Raw genomic sequence first — 23,617 nt, 5'->3', positions numbered from 1 at the left:
ACCACATGTCCATACCAGCGCAATCGTCTCTCTTGCATGCCACAACTGATGCTTCTTATGTTCAGCTTTTCTCTCAAGATACTTACACTCTGTTGGGTATGCACACTGACATTACTCATCCATCGGAGGATACTGGCTTCATTCCTTGTGAGCTTACACATGTCCTCAGCAGTCACAGCCCATGTTTCACTGCCATGTAGCATAGCTGTTCGTACACATGCGTCATACAGTCTGCCTTTTTCTCTGAGTGAGAGGTCCTTTGTCACCAGCAGAGGTAAGAGCTCTCTAAACTTTTCCCAGGCTATTCTTATTCTAGCACCTACACTTTCAGAGCACCCTCCCCCACTACAAACTTGGTCACCCAGATAGCGGAAGCTATCAACTACCTCTAGTTTTTCTCCCTGGAATGAGACACACATACATGAATACATGGGAACATATATAACAATGATTTGCAATAGAAATTAAATCAAAACTGGTCACTCACCTTACAAGCAAATTAAAATTACAGGTAAATTAAAATAAAAAGTAAAACTAAGTAAATTTGAAAAATATTTATACAATCTAATTATACATATATACAATATTCACACAATATTTCTATCATGGAAAGTTGTAAAATATCCCACTCTACATACTGCAACCTTGCAGAATGCACATTGAAAAGACGTTTCAACTGGCCGTCCACTGGGGGTTTTTCTTTGTTGATGTAGACATTCATGGCATTGCTTTTTGTGATCCCTGATTTTTTCTAATTTATGTAGATCGGCTGAACTTAGAGGGATATCTCTTTGGCAGGCTTTGGTTTTCCTTCCTGCAGTTATTTTTCTAGAGGAATAACCTGCCCTCAACTGCATTGCTACATCTGCTCGGAACTGCAGACGATTGCACCATTTGCAAACCCATCCTGATTTGGTATATAATATAAATACATTTACAATGCTCATGTTTACTATATACCAAACCAGGTATCGCCACTATTTATTACCTGGTCTACCAACTGGATAATAACTCATCATCTAGTTCAGCCGATCCACACTGCCCATGTACCTGTTATAATCAAGGTTCACAAATGGGGTGCCATTTTCATCTACAAGTGGTTGTATACTGGTAGATAGAAAATTTATCTGCCTCTTATCTCTGTATGTGGTTGTTAGCAGATTTACTTTCTGCTGTTGAATTATTTCACCTCTTTTTTTCAATTTTGCTTTTCTTTATATCCAGCGGCAGCTCTTTTCTACTAGCAATTACTATAGCACATGTATTCATTGCCACAGCTTCTAAATCTACTGCAAGTTTGACTGAACTAAAAAATCGGTCAAAAAATAATATACGGCCCTGGTTATGGTATGGAAATGATAAATTCCAGACCACATCATATCCCAGGCCATGCTGACTAACATTATTGTCTCTTTTCCCTGTATAAAAGCTAAATCCACAGCAGTACCCAGTATTTGCTTCACAAATTTTTCAAACTTAGATCCCCCATGGGCTTTCCTGGCATATACTATCAGAAGCATACCCTTCCTTTATACCCCACCATGCCCTCATCGACGGATAAGTATCTCTCATGGGTTGTAAAATGTTTTATATGCATTTTGAATGCAGTTGATGAGGGGGTCTTATTTTAAATAAGGGATCAAAGTTTGGTTCTCCACGCACTGGGGTACTGCTAGTGTCTCTCACATGTAAATACTGGTTCAGTTTCACAAATCATATTTGGGTCATAATACTGGAAACATACTGATTGCCAAAAGGTTCCTGATTGCTCCAGTAATTTGTAATTCTGGCAAGAAATGCCCGTATTTCTTCTACGGTTGTGGGAAACCACAAGCTATCTTTTTTTCCAGCTTGTTTACATTCTGCGTAACAGTTTATTTACACAGTGATCGCTTCAAACAAGCATGCTGGAAAAAAAATAAGAAGAAAATGTCTAATGGTTTCGCTTCCTGAGAAAGACTATAGGTAGACCCTGTCTCCTTAGAAAAAATGTTAATAAAAACATTTTAAAAGTTTTTACTCCATTCTGGTGTAAAATCATCCTCGCTGTCAATGTTGCTGTTGCCACTTTCAGTTTCTTCCGAATCGTGCTTTCGGTTTTGGATACAAAAATATCCAATTCATTTTCGTTCACCACATGCTTTTGTACTTCATTCATTCTTTTCCTCGATATCTCCATATCTTCCATTGAAAAGCCTTCAAATTCGGAATCACTGCTTGGTAGCATGAAACACCACTCCATTTTCAAAGCTGAAAAAAATTAATGCTGAAAAAATGTGGAAAAAAGTCTTCCAAAATTCACCGAGTTCAAATATCACGCCAAACAATGTCAGATACAATAACTCAACTATTTACAAAGTGAAATCACATGTTTTCACAAATGTACTAACGAGATTTGGGTTCAAATTTACATTTAAATAACAATGGGTACTCTTGGCTGGCTACAGCCGAGTTGGTAAGCTGGTTATGGCCAGGTTAGTATTGAAAGGGTTAAATACTAACATGTGAGCGGGACCAATATGCAGAACAGTTTTCAACTTGGCTCCTCCAATTAAGAAATGGAAATGTACCATTTGATGGGAATGGTGATATCAGTTTGGCTCATATTGCTATCATGGTGAATTCCTCAGCTGAATTGATGAAAAGGGTATTTCCAGACTGAAGTAATAAGTATAATTCACATAAATGGGTGTGTGAAAGAGCAATTCTTGCTCCAAAAAATGGGTCAGTAGCAAATATTGACCATGAATTAATGAATAAGATTCCAACAGTCATTAAAGAGTACATATTAGTTGATTCAGTCCTTGATGAAAATCAAAGTTCCTTAATTCTCTTGAACTACATGGCACTCCTCCACATAAAACTTTTTTGCTTTTAAGAAATTTAGATCCTCCTGAATTATGCAATGGGATAAGGTTGATTGTGAAGACATTATCACCTAATGTGATAGAAGCTACCATCATCACTGGATGTGCCTCTGGGGAAGAGGTTTTCATTCCAAGAATTCCAGTTAAACCAACAGACATACCATTTCAGTTCAAATGAACACAATTCCCGGTGTAACCTTGCTTTGCAATGTCTATTAATAAAGCTCAAGGTCAGACTTTGAAATCTACTGACTTGCACTTAATTGAGCCTTGCTTTTCTCATGGTCAACTTTATGTTGGTTGCTCCAGGGTTTGCAAGACTTATTTGTCTATGCTCTAAACCACAAAACAAAGAATGTTTTTTACCTGGAAGCTCTTACATAATTTCCTTCAACATATGTGATAGAATTTATCTCCTTTCATAAAAGTGGCAAATTTTGTATTTTCATTTTTTATTATCATTGAGTGAGAGAGCAATGCATGCCATCAACGTGACACGGGTAAAATATACAATGTCTAGTATATTTATAATGACTACCCATCTGATAAGGGTACACTAAGCACATTCATCACAACCGTAAGTGTGTGACATAGTGATCTCATATCAAGATAAACAGTGCATGACTTTGTAGGTGGGGCCCAGTTTGAATTTTCTTCAGATCGAGTAGCTCATCCCACTTTTAGAAACCGGCTCTGGCTCTGATTACAAATGTCGTGTTTTCATAAGTTTTGAATTAAAATTTTTCGCCAAACCTTAGTCTAACACTAGCTGAATAATAACTAAGTTATTTTACTAAATTCTTAGTAAAAGTAATTGAAAGAAACACAGACCATCTCAAAATAAATACAGTAATGAAAAGGTTAAGGATGTTGAACAAAACACCCATGTTTCCAAAGGTGAATTATCCAAACCCCAAAGAATATCTCTCAACACATGGCTGTATATCATCATCATCATCATCATCGTCATCATCATCATCATCATCATCATTATTATTTTGTGTTATGAATTCAGAATTGATTTCCCATTTAAAGAATAAGTTGTATCCCAGATTTTTTCTTCCAATATATAAGGAACAATTCTATCTCCTGGCGATGCTGGATGCCTCTGCTAGTATATATATATATATATATATATATATATATAAATTTGATTTATAAGTACTTTTTTAAATCTACCTTATTCTTATTTTTTATTTATCTGTAATTTTAATTTAACTGTTGTGTCACAAATTTTGGCTAACTTGTATTGTGAACTACTATTATATGTGTTTCTGTGTATTAATGTGTAAGCTTATTTCATTCAGTTGATGGCATGAATTTCATTTCCTAGTTTTCTTTAAAGACAAATTCCAGTATTTCTAGAACTTGTTTTTGAATATTCCAACATTGTTGTCCTGTCAAGGCTTCCCTAATATAACTTATCTTCTGATACCCATCCCTCCATCAACCTTCTGTGTTACCGACACTACTTCATATGGTACTCCCTCTACTGTCCTTTATCATCTTCTCCCCCATGACCCATTCTTATTTCTTTTTCTTCACTTCTCCTCCCCAAACTGACATTCACTGCATCTGACTCAATCCCCTTCTAATTATCTGTCACACTAATTTTACTTTAGCACATTTATCTATCCACCTTCCTCTATCCTATTTCTCTCTCTCATATACCCTAACTTCATCTCTCTCTCTCTCTCCCCCCTCCCCAGCTGGGGAAGCCATGTATTCACCTCATCAGCACAACACTTGCACCTGTTCTATCACACTTTCATATCCTTCAATACCATACCCCACTTGTTGCTAAGTCTCTCCTGTTTCTCAGTAAGGTGATATTTCCCCATGACCAGATAAGTTTTTGTTAATGAGTGAACACCCCCCCCCACACAAACACACACACACACACACAAACACACACACACACACACACACATAGTCTGATCAATAAATATCCGGACTGTTGCCGTAGTAATGAAGCTAAACCACAGAGAGTGAAGCCGCTTAGCACAAATTGACCTTGAACTCTGCTGTGCATGCACACTAAGTTTTAGCATTCTAGCTCACTTCCGCTGTTTATAGTAGTGCTTGAAAGGAAGGTGTGTAGCATGTGATCATTGCATTGACCATGACAGAGAAAGTTGAGCAGAGAATCGGCATCAAATTTTGCCAAAAGCTTGGTGATGTCTGTTCAGAGGCCTATGCTAAGTTTTCAAAAATTTTTCATTGTTCTTAACACAATCAAAATCTTGTGCATCTGAAACCTGAGTGTCTTAGTTGTGGCACGAACTTGGCAGACTAATATCCAAATCTTCAGTGACTGAACTGAACCATAACTAATCTGCACATCCTCTGATACTCATGGATGGTGATGCAACAATTTCCTCTCATAGCTACATGCACATCTGCAATGTTTTGCTCAGTTCTGCAGGTTGTGGGTCTCCCAGAACGTTTGTCACTATCAACACTTTTTTGGCCATCTTGCAAATGTCTGAACCACTCGTACACTTGTATGTGGTTCATACACTCCTGTCCATACACTTTCTGCAACTTTGCATAGGCCTCTGAGCAGGTATCACCATGACAACTTTAGAGTTCAAAGTTAGTCTTTGTCAAATACTTTCACTTCGCATGCTGTAGCTTCGTTATTATGGCAACAGTTTGGATACTTTTTGATCAGACCTCGTGTGCATGAATCCAAATGTTGGACTGACCACTGTCTCATTCAGTTTTGACTCTACCTTCAGATATGCTCACAAGCTCATCTCAAGCCTCCAAAACCTAGGCCCAACTGTAATCTCAAGTCTCAAGCAAAGCAAGGTGGAGATGCACTTAAAAACCTTCTGCTCCTTCTGAATTGAACATCAAAGATGCATGGCTCTCTCTTTGTGATCTACTGCTTGCTGCTGCCACAGACACTTTCTGCTTTACCAAATGCTATCATCATGACTGGTTTGATGATAATTAGGCAGAAATCTGTGATCTCCTTGTAGCAAAGAAGAAAGCGTATGATGTATTTCTTGTAAGTCCTTTGTCCTCACTTCTTTGGGATGAGTAGCATTCACCTCTCTCTGATGTCCAATGCCTTGAGCAGCAAATAGAGAAGAGCTAGTGGATCAAGAAAGCCATAGAGATTCATTGCTACTCTGACTCCAATGACAGTCACTACTTTTATGGAGCCATCAAAGTATTCTATGGTCCATCATCCAAGTACAATGTACCTGTTTGTAGTACTGATGAGAACACTTCTGAAGGATTCTGATTAGATCCTCTTTCAAAGGGCACAACATTTGAAAGATCTTTTCAACTGGTACCATGAAGTTGATCCAGCAGCTCTAAGTCATTTTCTCAACCCCACCATCATTTAGAGATTATATGCTCCATTCTCCTTTAAGGAGGTCACCTGGGTCAGACAAAATTGCTCCTGAAATCTACAAGTATGGTGGCATCGCACTGCGCAGCCATCACAGACTATCCAAGGCTGCCTGGGATGCCAGCTTCCTTCCTTAGAAGTGGAAACATCTCCATCTATATGAAAAAGGGTGATTCCTCTATCTGTGGAAATAATTGTGGGATTTCCCTTTTAGATGTGGCTGGGAAAATTCTGACATTCTCTTCTCCAGATTAGTCTCCTTTCTCATTTTGAGAGTTCTCCAAGAGTCACAGTGTGGTTTCCACAGGATTTGCAGTACCACTGGCATGATGTTGTATGTGAAATTAAAGAGAAGTGTTGAGAACAGCATTAAGATCTCTGCTTGATTTTCATTGATCTATCAAAGGCATTCAACACTTATAAATTGTGAGCTCTGGAGTCTTCTGCAGCAGTGTTGGTGTCCACTAAAGTTTTTGCAACTCATCCAAGAATTTCATGAATGCTTGTGTGGTCATTGGCAGTCAAGAATCAGACCTTTTTGATGTCAGCATTGGTGTGAAACAAAGCTGTGTACTTGTTCTGGTTCTTTTCAACCTCTTCATCACAGTTGATACTCTCTTCATGTGGAGTGAACTTGATCCTGACAATGGAATCACGGTCACCTACTATCTGGACGGTAGTGTTTTCAGCCTTTGATGACTCAAATCCGAATCTAAGTCTCAGACTGCCATGATCTTTGAGTTCCAGTATGCAGATGACCGTAGATTGTCAACTCACAATCAAGAATTGATGCAGCATATCCTGAATATGATAGCAAGTATTTTTCAACAACTCAGTCTGTAGGTTAACACCTAGAAAACAGAAGTAATGCCATCAACATGGTCTCCACTCACCACCTTAGGTTTCCTCTCTTTGCATTGGTGGCAACACTGTCAACATTGTGTTGCCATTCACCTACTTCAGGTTCATCCTGTCTAACAATTGCTCTAATGATGAGGAGGTCCAATGTCAAATACAGAAGGCATCTACAGCTTTTGGTTAGTTTTGGACCAGAATTCTCATAAAGAATCTGACCATTCCTACAAAACTTGCTATGTTTCAGTCCTTCATTTTATCTATTCTTTTATATGGTGTGGAAACATGGGTGGTTTACTGCAAGCACCCAAAGATTCTCAAATCTTTTCACATCAGGTCTCTCCAACACATCCTGGACATCTCATGGGAAGACAGGGATCCGCATTGAACCATCTTCGAATGATGCAACTTCTTCAGCATCAAATCTCTTATTGTCAAGTGTCAACTTTGCTGGGCTGGCCATCTCATCAGGATGCCCCTCCCCTTCTGCCTAGTCAATGTGGTCTTCTACAAGGAATTGACTAAAGACCAACAATCAATTGGAAGACAGACAAAGAGATACAAAGTTCAAGTTGGTGGCCACCCTATGGAAATGTAACATTCCTCCTATGGATCTGGAAATTCTTGCTGTGAATCATCTGCTATCAAGCTTATGAAACTATCAAGCTAAGGTGTCATCAATGGCTTGATGAGCACTGAGTGAGGCATGCTCTAGCTGCCACTAGATTGCCTCTAACTTCCAGCTCATGTGGAAAACTCTGCTACTTGGCTTTTGATCTCTGCTCACTTCACCGTGTTTACGAACTGCATTAACACCAACTTGAAGGGATGTCATTATCTTTGGAACTGAGAAACCTCCAAGCATTCCCTTTCATTTAACATCTGCTATTCCACATATGCTATTTGTCAAAGTTTGAGGAATAAATTCTTGGAAGAGAAAAACTTATAAAAATATAATGGCATAAATAAAAAAAAAACATTAAGGTTCCATCAAGTCAATTACAACTCCACTTCCAAGGTTTAATTCAATTATTTTTCCTTTAAGTTATTTATGTAATCATTGTGTGAATCAGCATGAACCCAACCTTCATAGGTTTTGAGAATCTGTTACCTACTTTTAAAAGAGCACCTACAACCAAATAATAGCTTCATCAATGGAAACTTCTATTTATGGATTATGAGATTCTCATAAGAATCGTTTTACTATTTGTTCATGAAAAGTCTTATCTTGTTTTTTAGGAGTTTTTCATATGTACTTGTTAAATGAATAAACATTTTCAATAAATTTTATTGATACTGAATACTCAGTAAAACAAGTTATTGATGTAGTACACATCATAAGCTTTTGTTCATCACACTCATATATCCAGGAAAGCTTTTCGTCTTCCTTTTATTTATATTTTGCAATCTTCCATGAGGGCTGGCACTAGAAACCAGTCTTTTTACACTGCCACAAATGGCTCTTTGAAATCTTATGTTTTCAAAATTATTCTATATATTCTTTGAGCAAACAGAAATAATTTTCAGTGGCAATTTTAGCATCGTTCAAACCAGCAGGTGCTAGTTGGGTCTATAGAAATGTCATTTATTAGCCCTCCATTAGTAATATAACAACCAGGTATGGATTAATTTTGTATTTGGTTTGATTTTGTCAGACTTTGATAATTAATTTTCACTTTTCTATTTGGTATTTTGGATTTTTTAAAATTAACTTTTCTAAAGTTCTGTTGTTGTCTCAGGTTTATTGTTAGCTTCCTTTGTAGTTTATTTGTCTTGTCTATTGCCTAACAATTTTTGTAAAAGTTTTATTGGGTATAATTAAGCAATTATGTCAACTGCTTTCTAAAGGTGATGTTCAGAAAAGATTTACACCTTACATACAATTCTTACAAATTCTTATAGCTATCCTGAATTGAAAGATTCCAATTGGCTGGTAAAGTTGCATTTCATGGTAGACACGACAAGTCATTTTAACTTGCTTAGCAAAAATCTTATAGGAAAAGAATACATTCATCTTGAGTGATTCAGAACCAGTTTGGAATTTGAATTCAAATTCTTTGTGAAAGACACCAAAGACTACAGACTAGCTTATTTTATCTCACTTAGAAACTTTAACAAAAGAAGAAATAATATTGGTTTCAAATTTTGGCACAAGGCCAATTTCAGTGCTCAATTGGTGCTTATTTTATTGACCCAGAAAGGATGAAAGGCAAAGTTGACCCTGGCACCATTTGAACTCAGAACGTAAAGACTTAACAAAATACCGCAAAGTGTTTTGCCTGATGTGCTAATGATTCCTCCAGCTTGCCACCTTAAAAGGAGAAATAATATTAATAAAAGTTAATTACAGCAAGCCATTATAAACATATAAAATGAATTCTGTAAATGGTTTACAGTTTTCAAAAAGAAATAAGTGACTTCAACATTCTTTAACATCCTTTGATTTTGAAATATCACAAATATCAGCCAAATCAGTGTTTTAACTTCTGTTTATTTTTTTTATTTTGAATTTATGAATTATTTCTAGTGCACAGATGGTGGCTTTTACACTGTTTAGGCTCTGTTTTCCCCACCCCCACATCCTAAGACCATAATGAGGGTATAAGTGACAGATGAGAAAACAAGATAGGTGCCAGTAAATGAAGTAATTACATAATAACTTTCTATATTGGAAATACCTTAGTTAGGCATCTGTTGAGGACAACATTATTTTTCTGAAAAAATTGTTTTAACTTATAAATACATATCCAACAAAAGTGCATTGCAGGAGGACCCACCCATTTGAAATAGTTCACATTTTAAGCTTTGTAAAGCTGCCTGCTTGTTATCCAAAAGAACTTGAGCAGTGCTTATTCTTAACATCGTGACTGTCATATACAATAGCTACATGACTGGTCTTGGAGATAGTAGTATATTTGAATGTAGAGTCAGTTTATGGTTAAACGACCATCACAAATCAAGTTAATATAAAATTTAAACATGCTGAAGAAACATAGCATCAATGTAATCTGAGAAAGGTAGTGCTTTTTCAATCTTTGAAGTAAGAGTACCATTCACATTGAGTAAAAGTTCAACTTCAAATGGGAATTTCATCTCAAGATGAAAATTTGCTAAAGTTCTATCTGTAATATTCTTTTACTTGAAAAAAATGGAATGCAGTATTGATTATTGTTCATCAGGATTAAATTCACATTACATTTATTCATTCAAATGGTTGTATCAGAAACAAGATGAAAAAATGAATGCATTGTCAACAACTAGCAACACATAGCAGCATGATGTTTTCTCAAAATTACATATGAAAAGCAATTGTGTGTAGAAATCAACATTTGTACTTTTCAAATATTTTATGTACAACCCCTATTTTCTCATTTTAAACCATTTTCTATGTATTTTTAATTTATTTCAGAAAATTCTCAGACATTGGTTCTACTGTGTTTCATCAATATACTGGAGGTGTTTATCTTATTTCCAGTTGGGCTCACTTAGTAAATGCACATTCTGTACCAGGGGATGGTGTGATTAAGGGCTTGAAAAAGGTAAGTATAGGAAGCTACCCTCAAATTATACCACATCACATTTATTATGAAATAACTAATTTACTACTTTTACTAACTCTGGGATCATTCTGGATATCATGCATAGAAATCCAGATATCTATACTCCATATGTTGACAGAAATAGAAATTACAATATCAGGTGGTTATAATAGTAGCAATTGCATGATATGAAAGCATTACAAGTTTAAAATGCTTAATACTTATCTTTTATTATCATATTTCTAACTAAAATATACTCCTAAATGTTTCAATTAAATTTTTAAATAATCTTGAATTGTAACTGATTTCATAAAATAACTGGAACTTTTTTATTCATTGACATATGAAAATGTAGCTTTTAGAACACAATAAACTATACTTAAATTTGTTGCATAATTTTTGATTCAAAGTGAATCTACTTATAAGTAAATTCAGTAAAACAAAATTATTTAAGCATCATAATATTAAATGAGTCTTTAGCTCATATTCAGCTATGTATACATCAAAATTGTTATATGAAATTGTAATAAGAATTGTGCATATTATTGACTTTTGAATTGAACTTAAATGAATATAAACAGATGCATCATAAACATAAAATAGCAGGAAATACTGGAATTTAATTTTGAGCAAAGCCACAAAATTGAATATATTCACAAATACACACATGCAGTAATGATTTATTGATATAATTATTCAAAACTTGTCACTTCACTTTACACCACACCACCACCACCACCACCACCACCATCATCACTTAACATCCATCTTCCATGCTGACAGGAGATGTTAAGCCAGAAGGCTGCACCAAGCTCCACTATCTGTTTTGACATGGTTTTTATGACCAGATGCCCTTCCTAATGCTAGCCACTTTACAGAGTATACTGGGTGCTTTTCATGTGACACCAGCACCGGTGACGTTGCTTTGGCATTGTTTTTACTGCTAAATGCCAATCACATTACAGTATGGACTGGACAATTTTTATGTGGCACTAGCACTGACAAGGTCACCAAGTAACTTGCAAGACAAAGTTCCTTTCAGAGGTAGAGGGATATTGGAAGAGGTGACTTTCTGCCAGGTGATGAGAGGTTAGAGTATGACAGAGGGACAGAAACAGGTGTCTTGCTGTAGAGGAAATTCGTGGTTACCTCAGTCAAAGAAAGAGAAAGTGAGTGAGTGAAAGAGAGTCAGAGAGATGGTGGTGATGTGTCAGTGTGGGAATGAGAATATAAATGGGATGACAGAGCACTGTCAAGGATGCACAAACTGGAAGTTCATGTGAATGCAAAGAGGTGGGGAAGGCGGATGTTGTGATTGGTGAAACCTAGGTCTGTTGAGGAGGCACAACAAGATAGTAATGATACAGTGGGCAGGGAGGACAGGACTGGACTGCAGGAGTGGGAAGAGAGAGATAAACGAAGTGCATGAAAAAGAAAAGATATAATTTGGTTTATTGGGGTAGTGTGTGTGAAAAATATTATTGTTACATGTAGGTGAAACACACAGCTCTTCCCGAACTCAGTTTTGCTGAGGTATTTTGGCCTTCTCATGAACCTCATATTGCGAGACATCTTTGTCCATTGTCATCTGTTTGAGGCCTAATATCTTTAGATCGCTCCTCATTACCTCATCCCATGTCTTCCTGGATCTCTTTCCACGGGTACCATCCACTATAAGTAATCGGTACTTCTTTATATAACTGTCTTCATTCATACACATCACATACCCAAACCAACGTAGCCTTCTCTCTTGCATGCAGCATCAACCTCCTCTTATGCTCAACTCTTCTCTTAGCACATTTGCACTTGTTGTACATGCACACTGATGTTGCATATCGGTTGTAACGTATTGGCTTCATTCCTCTCTTGTCTACACCTCTCTTCTGCATTCAGAGCATATATCTCACTACCATGGTGTCATGCTGTTCATACACAAGCATCATACAATCTGCTTTTCACTCTGAGAAAGAGTCCTTTTATTGTCAACAAAGGTAATAGGTCTCTGAACCGCCTCCATCCTATTCTTATTTTAGCAACAATACTTTCAGAACCTCGTCCAGCACTGCTAATTTGGTTACCTAGATAACCGAAACTATCTACAATCTTAAGAGGGTCTCCTGGGCATTTTAGAGAATCTAATTCCAGTGAGTCCTTAGTGCTTATTGTTCCTGTGCATCTGCCATGTAAATTATAATTCTAAGTAAATTTGAAAAAAGTATTTTATAAAATCAGATTATATATTTAGCATTTACAATGATGTCCCTATTTTGGTGAGACAGGAAATTAGAAAGGCAGACCTTTGTGTAAAATGCATTATCCAGCATAAATTAGTGGTTAGTGGCTTCAGAGTGCTAGGCAGACTCAGAGATGAGTGTAGAGAAGGAAGCCATGGAAGCTAAATGAACTTGTTGTAGGTCATAGATTTAGAGAAATTCTAGCTGATGTGCATGATAGAGAAATGTGGATAGAGACTGAAAGCACAGATGACAGGAAATTCTTATGGAATAACCTGCTCAGGACAGTAGGCCAGTTGATGCAAGCTTTCATCCAGAATGAATGTGACATAATGGTAGAATGACACAGTTGATTTTAAGCCTAAGAGGTAGGCTTGGAAAGACTGGAAAAAATGTAGAATCAGCGAGCATTACTAGAGGGAAGCTAGGTGTCCAAGTATACTTAGAGAAGAGACAAAAGGGAAGATTTACACATTCTGCAAATTGAGGATCAAGACATGGAGTTTCTTCTCATTTGTTGTACAGCATCTAGCTGTTTCTGACCTATCTTGATTTTGTCCCTGTATTGTTTGAAAGTTACAGATGCCTTTTATTCTATTTGTTTTGGAATCATGTTTAGAGATGTATGGTGGTAGAGGTGAGATGACTTGGGAGAGGAGGGGTTAATGTAAAATGGGGGTGAAGAGGACAGTATTAAGGATGAGGGATGATGGATATCAAATGAAATAATTCAGGATAGTGAGAAAGATTAGTGATATCAAAGAAAAACTGCAATGGAGGACAGTGGGGAGGGGTCTTGGGGAAGAAGTTGGGTAAAAAGCTCAGTAGTGCACATGTGAACACACATATATGGTACCAAAAGTTTTGATTTGAGTCAAGTGTAACAGACTATTCCAAATCGTTGCTAGGATATCTGCATTAGTGGAGTCTAGTCAGGCTAGTTTGTACTGGTATTGAGTAGTATTAGTTGTAATAATGAAGTCAAACCAAGTAGTAATATTTTGAAATCATTCAATACGTATCTTTCAGGTTTTTGTAAGGTATAATAGGAAATGCATCCATTATGTAAACCTTCGTCTGTTAAAGCATTTCAAAAATATGAAAGAAATTGATGGAAACATTTCAATATATTTATGATTAGAGCGCAGGAGTGGCTGTGTGGCAAGTAACTTGCTTACCAACCACATGGTCCTGGGTTCAGTCCCACTGCGTGGTATCTTGGGTAAGTGTCTTCTACTATAGCCCAGGCTGACCAAAGCCTTGTGAGTGGATTTGGTAGACGGAAACTGAAAGAAGCCCGTCATATATGTGTATATATATATGTATGTGTGTGTGTGTTTGTCCCCCCAGCATCGCTTGACAACCGATGGTGGTGTGTTTATGTCCCCGTAACTTAGCGGTTCGGTAAAAAAGACCGATAGAATAAGTACTAGGCTTACAAAGAATAAGTCCTGGGGTCGATTTGCTCTAAAGTCAGTGCTCCAGCATGGCCACAGTCAAATGACTGAAGCAAGTAAAAGAGTAAAGAGAGCAGTAAGTTGGCTACTAAGTTAAGAGGATAAATATATATACAGAAGAGCAGAGAGAAAAAAAGGGGGAAATGTCTTCACTTTTCTTTCATATGTTTAATTTCACTGAGAATTTTTTGACAAAAATCAGTTCCATTGCGTTTCGGAACTTTGGGTCACCCCTCAAGCATTTATAGAAGGGAAAGATCTTGAATTTGTTGTCTCCATATATTTCCAGATGCTTATTCAGTGGTATCTTGTATTGTTCCTTTTGTCAGATATGCAGTCTCTGTATTTTTGCACGATGGCAAAGGGAATTGTTGGTTTCGCCAATATAATTTTCCTTGCAGTCGGGGCAGGTTATGCAGTATATGAGATTCTGTGTCTTACAGTTCATATCTGCATTTATTTGAAGGAAAATCAACTTTTAAATTTTATGTGGAAATCACTGTCCAAATATTTGAAGTTGTTGTTACATGTTCCACATTTGTTATCTCCACTGTCCTTCATGAAGAATTCTGAATCATTGATGTGAATTTTGCCCTCATGAGATGTTTTTTAAGATATTTTGGGTTTACATTTACTGTTTCGTAAAAAGGTTTTCATCAACCAGATTTTTCATTTTGGGGCTTTGTAGGGGTATTTGTAAGTTTGCTTTTATAGTGTGAAAAATGTTGGTTACTTCAGTGTGTTGATAAATGGAAAAGTATGTTATTTCTTTTTTTTTCTTTGGTGTCGTCAGTTGTGTGATGTCCAGTTTCATTGCCTTTATAATTCCTTCATGTATTAATTTTAAGGGGTAATGTGAGTACTTCAATACTCAAGTTTGACCCTCTCCAAGCGTATCATTTTGTATGAAATTAATTAACGTTGGACAAGTGTGTTTTCATTTTATATTGGACTTAAACTTTTTGGATTTCTTTCATATTTTATAATTGTGACTATACTTACTTAAGAATCACTTTTTCAGTCCTCAACTTACATTCAAAACACCTGGATGGTATAAAATATACATACATACAAACAGATGTGTGAGTGTGTGTGTATGAGTGTGCACATGTGTGTATATGTGTTTGGGTGTACATATGCAATGTGTGTATGTATAATATATATATGTGAGTAGGTGGATGGGTGGATAGAGAGATGTGTATGTATGTATGTATGTACCTGTGTGTGTCTGTGTATCATCATCACCATTTAACATCCGTTATCCATGCAGGCATGGGTTGTATGGTGTGACCAGAGCTGGCAAGCTAGCGGGGTTGCACCAGACTCCAGTCTGATTTGGTGTGGTTTCTACGACTGGATGCCCTTCCTAATGCCAACCACTTTACAGAGTGTGCTGGATGCTTTTATGTGGCACCACATAAGTGCTTTTACGTGTGACCACATGGACACTTTTATGTGTTGCTGCATGGGCTCTTTTACATAGCACCACACAGGTACTTTTGCATAGCACCACCATGAGTTCTTTACATCACCAGAAGGATCAGTCTTAACACTTCTGCTGTAGGATATGGGTCTTCTTGAGTATGGCCAGGTATCTCAGTCCTTTGTTATCTCATCTGAAAAGTCTAGCTTCCTGAGGTTGTTTTTCAGTACTTCATCCTATGTCTTCCTGGGTCTCCCACTTACACATGTTCCATCCACTTTGAGAGATCGGCACTTCTCCATGGAGCTGTCAGCATCCATCCACATCACATGCCCAAACTAGTGCAGTTTCCTCTCTTGTACAAACCAATTCCTCTTATGCCTAACTTCTCTCTCAGAACACTGACACTCTGTTGAACATGTACACTTACATTACACATCCAGTGGAGCATACTACCCTCATTCCTTTCTAACCATTGCATGTCCTCTGCATTCAGGACCCATGTCTGTATACATGCGTCGTACAATCTTTGTTTCACTTGGAGAGAGAAACCTTTCATGGCCAAGAGAGGTAGCAGCTCCCTGAATTTCTTCCATCCTATTCTTATTCTAGCTGTCACACTCTGCATCTTACCCACTATTAATTTGGTCCTCTTGGTAGCAGAAATTATCTACTACGTCTAATGATCCACCAGGGCATTTGAGAGAATCAATTTCTCAAATTTTTAAGGTTCCTGTGCATCTTCCAAATGACCCATTGCATCTCTGGTAAGTCCATAACTTGCACTGGGCACATTGTATGGAGTTCCTGCCTACACCTTTCCTACAAATTGAACAGGGCCACCTACCAGGGTGGGGTAGAGTCCTGTCAGTTTTCTTACTTACTAGGACCTTTGTCTTTGCTAAGTTAACCATAAGGCTCTTAGATTCCAAGATTTTCTTCCACACCTGGAATTTTTCGTCTAGCTCTGATATGGAATCCATATACACACACATATATTGCTTTATGTATGTGTGAGTGTATGTATGTGTATATCTACAAGCGTGTTAGTATGTATATAGTGGGAGAGAGAGAAGCTTTGGATGTATGTGTAAGTGTATTCTTTTACTTGTATCAGTCATTTAACTGCAGCCATGCTGAAGCACCACCTTCGAGTGTTTTAGACCAGCCCCAAATACTTTCTTTCTTTCTCTCTTTCTTTTCTCTTTTTTTTTCTGTCCTTTCTGTCTTCCTCTCTTTCTTCCTCTCCTCCCTTCTTTCCTCTTTTCTCTTTCTCCTTTTCTAAACAAAACAAAACATCCTCTTATAGATTTCTATAAAAGGCAAAGAAATGTTCTGTAAAACTCATATCTGAGGAGTCTCCATGAATGAGACAAAAGTCTTTAATATATAAAATGTTTACATTACTTCCTTCCTTCCATGCATGTATGTATGTATGTCATCATTCCATGCTCATTTTTCATGCCAGCATGGGTTAGATGGTTTGACTGGAACTGGTAGACTGGGGGAGCTGCACTAGGCTCCTGTCTGTTTTGGATTTGTTTCTATGGCTGGATGCCCTTCCTAATGCTAGCCACTCCACAGAGTGTGCTGAGTGACTTTCACATGTCATTGCCATGAATGCCTTTTACGTGTCACCAACACTGGTTATGGTTATGATTTCACTTAGCTTGATGTAACTTTTGAAGCACAGCAAATCTTTAAAAATCTTGGTCACTTGTCATTACCTGCATGAGACTCAACATCCAAAGATCATATTTTACCACCTTATCCCATGTCTCCCTGAGTCTCCCTCCACATTTACAGATCAGCACTTCTTTACGCAACTGTCCTCATCCATATGCATCATATGACCATACCAGTGCAATCTTCTTTCTTACACTCTATGTCTGATGCTACTTATACCCAATTTTCTTCTTAAGACACTTACACTCTGTGTTATGTGCACATCCAGTAGAGTGTACTAGCTTCATTTCTTTCTAGCCTTCACATGTTCTCTGCAGCTACAGCCCATGTTTCACTACTATGTAGCATGGCTGTTCACACACAGGCATCCTACAATCCACCTTTCACTCTGAATGAGAAGCCCTTTTTTACCAACAAAGGTAGCAACTCTCTGAACTTTGCCCAGACCATTTAGTAGGTACATCTTTGGTTACCTAGCTAATGGAAGCTATCTACACCTTCTAAATATTCCACTGGGCATTTCATGAAGTCTATTCTTTGTACATTCCTAGTGTTTATTGTGCCTACACATCTGCCCCATACAAAGACTGCTTTCTTTGTTAACCTTCATCTGACACTGTTGCATGACTTATGTGTTCATAGCTTGCACTGGGTACACCTTATGGAGTTTCTACCTCCACCTTTTCTACATATTGAGCAGGAACATCTCCCTGAAAGGATTAGCGATTTGTCAGTCTTCCTACTTACTAAGACTTTGGTTTTTGCTAAGTTAACTCTATGGCCCTTTTATTCCAGACCTTGCTTCTACACCTGAAATTTCTTCTCTAATTCTGGTTGTGATTCCGCTATAAGAGCAGGATCATTAGCATAGAGGAGCCCCCAAAGGTAGCCCATTTTAAATTCCCTTGTTACGGCCTGGGGGACTATGATGAACAAGAAGAAGCTGAGAACCACTCTCTGGCAAACTTCTACTTGTACACTGAATTCATTGATATACTTGTTCCTGACATCATCCCTGTGCATGGCTTGTATGGCTCTTACCAACCACTCATCTATCCCTAGCTTCTGCATTGACCACCAGCTAATGGAGTGGGGGACCTTGTCAAAGGCTTCCTCCATATCAACAAAAACCAGGTACAGAAGTTTATTTTTGGCTAAGTACTTGTGCTGCAGCTGTCTTACCAAGAATATAGCATCAGTAGTGCTTCTCCATGGCACAAAACCAAAGTGCATCTTATCTAGACTAACTCTCTTTCTTATTAATAGAGCTATGACCCTCTGAAACTTTCATCACCTGATCCAACAATTTGATATTTCTGTAATATTTCTGTCTGCAGCGTCTCCTTTACTTTTGTAGTTACACCAGTCATTGGGTATAACTCCCATGTGGGCAGCTGATTAACTATATAGGTGACTAGACCATATCCCATTCCACCAGATATCTTAAGCATCTTAGCAGTGATTCCTGATGGACTTTCCCTGTCTTCATATCCTTCATGGCTTTATCTAGCAATTTACTGTCTATTTGGACAGCTGTTCCCTCTGTGGTGTCCACATTAGGCAGACACTCTTTCTTCCATATGTTCTCCACATGAAGTAACCTTTGAAAGTGTTGCTTCCAAGCCTCTTTCTTTGCAGAATCACTAACTGCAAGTGAGCCATCATCCATGCAAATGCAATTGTCTTCTACAACATATAAGTGAGATTAAATTAGATTAAATTAAAGGCTGGTTAGTATTAACAGGGTATAAACGCATATAGATGGATGATGTACAGTTAAAGGCGAAGAAACAAGACAACTCAGCTGGTCAGTTTGTCACACATGGGAGAAGGTAGCAGGCAGATGCATGTTTATATATGTATGTATATGTATATATGCTTATGTATGTGTGTATATATATCCTTTCCTGAGCATCTAGTAACACAATCTGTATCACACGTTTTTTTTTGTCTTTTTCCTTTTTTGAACCTATATATATATATATATATTTATATATTTGATCCTTTATATTGAACACTCAATATTTCATCTACATTCAATACTTTCTTTCATGGTGCCATCCATTTTTATTTTATTTTATATTATATATTGTATATTATATTATATATTGTATATTCCATATTCTATACCCCACATTGGTTCTGCAGGAATATAAATAAAACATAAAAAACAGACAGTGTTGGAACTCTTTTAAACAAAATAATATATTCCTCTATACACAATCATACAAAAAAACCACCTTTTTTGTATTTATTTTTACTCACATATATATATATATATATATATATATATATATATGTCTATATGTGTGTGTGTGGTTATCATCATTATTATTATTTAGTCCAAAGCACTTTGACATGACATCTTTATACCATTTACTACTAATTCTTTCCACTGCTAAAACTCTTAACCACACCCTGACACCTAGTTCATTTCATCCTCATCCCCAAATTCCTGACCTTCTCAATCAGATACATTCCTTAGATTTTGTATGTAAACAAACAAAACTATCCCATTTTCTTTCAATACACTTGTACATCCTTTCTCCCCTCCCTATTATCTCACTTTACATATCCTCTTCTTTTTGCCCCTTTTTTCTGTCTTTCTCCTTCTATATACATATCTGTCCTCCTAACCTAGCTGGCTTACTGCTCTAACATATATATTAAAATATTTCCATCAATATCTTCATATATTGCTAGGAGAGAGTGGTGGACAGTCTGATCTTATAAATAGGCCTAAGTGAGAGAAGTTGAAAGTGTGTTTCATCATGCTTATGTGAATGGTGAGATCTTCTCTTGCCTTACCAATCAATATGATCCTTTGTCATTTCCTTTATGACAGGCAACATATTCAGATCAGTTTTAATCATTTCATTCCAAGTCTTCTTTAGTCTCCCTCTTCCACTGTTTCCACTAAGTCAGAGCATTTACACTACAATATGCAGCATTAATCCCCCATACACATCATATACCTGAACCAGCACAGTCTTTTCTCTTCCACATTACATCTGAAACCTCAGAAGACAATTTTATTATTTTCTCTTCTTCATGCACTCTAACATTACGCATCCATTAGAGTATACTGGGTCCATTTCTTTCTAGTCTTCATAAGTCTTCTACATTCAAGATCCATGTCTCACTACCATGCAACGTCACAGTTTGAATGCAAGCATCATATAATCTGCTTTTCACCCAAAGAAGATCATTGTTGCCAACGAAGAAACCAATTTCTTTCCTACTTACTGACACCTTAGTCTTTGCTTAGTTTACCATAAGGCCTCGCAATTCTAGAATTTTCTTCCTGATCTGGCATTTCTTCTCTAATTCCATAATAGATACAATTATAAAAACTAGATTATAAGCATATGAACACCCAGCTAGTCTAAAACTCCTCTATGATAACCTACAGAACTATGAATAATAGGAGGAGTTATTGATGGACATCTACCTTCATGCTAAATGCATTGCTAAAATCATTGCTGAATGCACTTTGTACACAGTTTATACAGCTAAACATTTACACCAAGTTTTCTAGTTGTCAAAGGCCTTTGTGAGATAAACAAATACTATCAGGCTGAGTAAAATGTAAGCAATGTTTTGAAACATGAAATTCATCACAATATATTTCAACAATGCGGAAATTTTATTCATCAAAGTAAGTACCATTACAATCAACACATTTTTGCTAACAAGTTGCAAGTTTGTTTATTCTGGTAAAATAAAATCTGGAGTTCTGGAGCTGATGAACTCTTTGAATGCACTTTCAGCATTGGTTTGATTTTTGAACTCCTTCTTTTGCAAGAAACCATCAAGGTGCTTGAAATTGTGGTAGTTGGTAGGAGAGAGGTCTGGGGAATAAGCTGGGTGGAGAAGAACTTCCTAGCCAAGTTCCCTCAACTTCTGGAGCATTATTAGTGAAATGTGTGGTCAAGCATTGTCATGAAGGATGATTGGCCCTCTTCTGTTGACCAGTTTGGGACAGAGGAGTAGCAGTTGTTCATTCATTTTGGCAATTTCATGGCAATATGTTTCTGCAGCAATGATTTTTCTGGGGTTTAGGAAGTTATAGTGGATGAGTCCTGCAGTTCACCACCAAACAATCACCATAACCTTCTTTTTGAAGATCTTGGGTTTAGGGAAAGTTTTTGGTCCTTCATTTTGGTCCAACCACTGTGAAGAACGTTTTTATCATTGTATAGAATCCACTTTTCATTGCTTGTTACAATACTGTTGAGAAATGGATCGGTCTGGTTATGAAGAAGCAACAAGCAAATTTCATATCTTCGCATTTTCTGATTTTCATTCAAATTGTATGGTACCCATTTGTTGAGCTTTTTTGATTTTCTGATCACGTGCAAGTGGTTGCAGGCAGTTTTCTGGCTAACTTGAAGTTCTTTTGCCAGTTCTCGAGTAGTTTTATGTGGATCTTTGTCAATAACCACTCATTAGTCATTTCTATTTTGTTTTCTTCATTTTCTCACCTGTATGGCTGGACATCCAGTCATCTGCAGTAAGATGACAGGATTGAGTGAGCAAACAATTTTTAAGGTACATTTTCTAGGCCCCTTCCATACACGGAAAAGCAGTGTCATCCTAAAAATACTGATTTGTAGTTAAGAAGAGGACAAACTGTGAAATTACTGCTCACAAGTATTTCATAGAACAGCCATCTACTTCTTACTACCATATATCGAAAGCTCCAGTTAGAGTCCTCTAGTGGTACCCTCCACCTGTCCCCATCACTATTATTTCATTGCCATAGATTTTTTTTTTGTCTTTCTGTTACTGAACAACATGCACTATGAACTCGATTATAGTGAACTTTGCTTGTGCTTCACAAAGCCAACTCTCTCCACCTAGAGAATATGCTGTTGCTTTGCTTATCAAATTAAGATGTCTGGCTTGATTTACCATAATATGCTGGTGTATCTCAGGCAACATCACCAGCACTGTGATGGGGATTTCTCCACCTGTATACTGGCAAGGGGAATGGATACAGTCAGCCTATGAATAAAGGAGGCACACTTCGTCAAAAAGAAGGCACCCAACCTCAACTGCTGGAATGAACTTGACAGCTGAAAATTCATCTACTGCCTCCAGAACTTTTGACCAATGCCAGCAATAACCACCATTGAATGTCTGATGAAGAATTATAGATTCAAAAGCTCTCACACATGTTAAGTTATACTTAACCCAAGAACTAGTAACAAGGCTATACACAGACCACACACCACCAGTAAGTCCCATGTATGTATCTATCTGTCTCTCTACCCATCTATTTGTATATCCATCCATTCATCTTAAAACCATCAAACCATGACAATTTCTGTATTGTCCCAAAAGAGACTTTGGGGGGAATTTTTGAAATTTTCTGGAATTTAAAACGAGAATTTCCAAGGGTCTCCTTACAGTTCATGTAATCTATTAAAATCTCAGCTGCCTCAACTTTTCATTTTCCTTTTTTTGCTTCTCGATCAAGCTAATGTCACTTTCTTCTACCTATTCATTCCTCCTGTCATGTTCACAAGTGCCTTGACTTCTCTTAGCTTAGCATCCATTGTTTCATTCCGACACTATACTTCACTCACCCCTTTCACCTTTCCAACTTACAGTGTTACCCTGTTGTCTCTCTGTACTAGACTGATTTACTGTAATCCTGCAGAGCACAGGAAGCAGTACTACACACACACACACAAACATCCCTCCTATGTTGTCATTTTTCTTTTTGTTCATGTTTATGACATCACATTTTCTCTCTCTCTCTCTCTCTCTCTCTATATATATATATATATATATATATATATATATGACTGGCCATGCTGGAGCACTACCTTAAAGGGTTTTTTGTCAAAGAAATCAATCCCAGGACTTATTCTTTGTAAGCCTAGTACTTATTCTATTGGTCTCTTTTGTCAAACTGCTAAGTTACAGGAACATAAATACACCAACACCGGTTATCAAATGGTGATAGGGGGACAAACACACACACATACACATATATTCATATATATGTCGGACTTATTTCAGTTTTCGTCTACCAAATCCACTCACAAGGCTTTGGTCAGCCTGAGACTATAGTAAAAGACACTTGCCCAAGGTGCCACATAGTGGGACTGAACCTGGAACCATGTGGTTGGAAAGCAAGCTTTTTACCACACAGCCACGCCTGCCCCTGCACCCATATAT

The 23,617-nt window shown here is 37.3% G+C and overlaps 1 protein-coding gene across 1 annotated transcript in view; it reads left to right on the top strand.

Annotated features, from left to right (window-relative positions):
- Positions 1 to 23,617, top strand: part of LOC106884092 (uridine 5'-monophosphate synthase) — a 116,627-nt gene that overhangs the window by 54,565 nt on the left and 38,445 nt on the right. Inside the window, exon 7 of the mRNA XM_014935312.2 lies at positions 10,499 to 10,628. Within this exon, the coding sequence (XP_014790798.1) occupies positions 10,499 to 10,628 (130 nt within the window). The remainder of the gene's footprint in view (positions 1 to 10,498; positions 10,629 to 23,617) is intronic.

The sequence above is a fragment of the Octopus bimaculoides genome, chromosome 5 (genome assembly GCF_001194135.2).
Source record: "Octopus bimaculoides isolate UCB-OBI-ISO-001 chromosome 5, ASM119413v2, whole genome shotgun sequence".
Classification (NCBI taxonomy): Eukaryota; Metazoa; Mollusca; class Cephalopoda; order Octopoda; family Octopodidae; genus Octopus; species Octopus bimaculoides.
The sequence above is the reverse complement of the archived record's forward strand: the minus strand, read 5'-3'. Positions and strand labels throughout refer to the sequence as shown.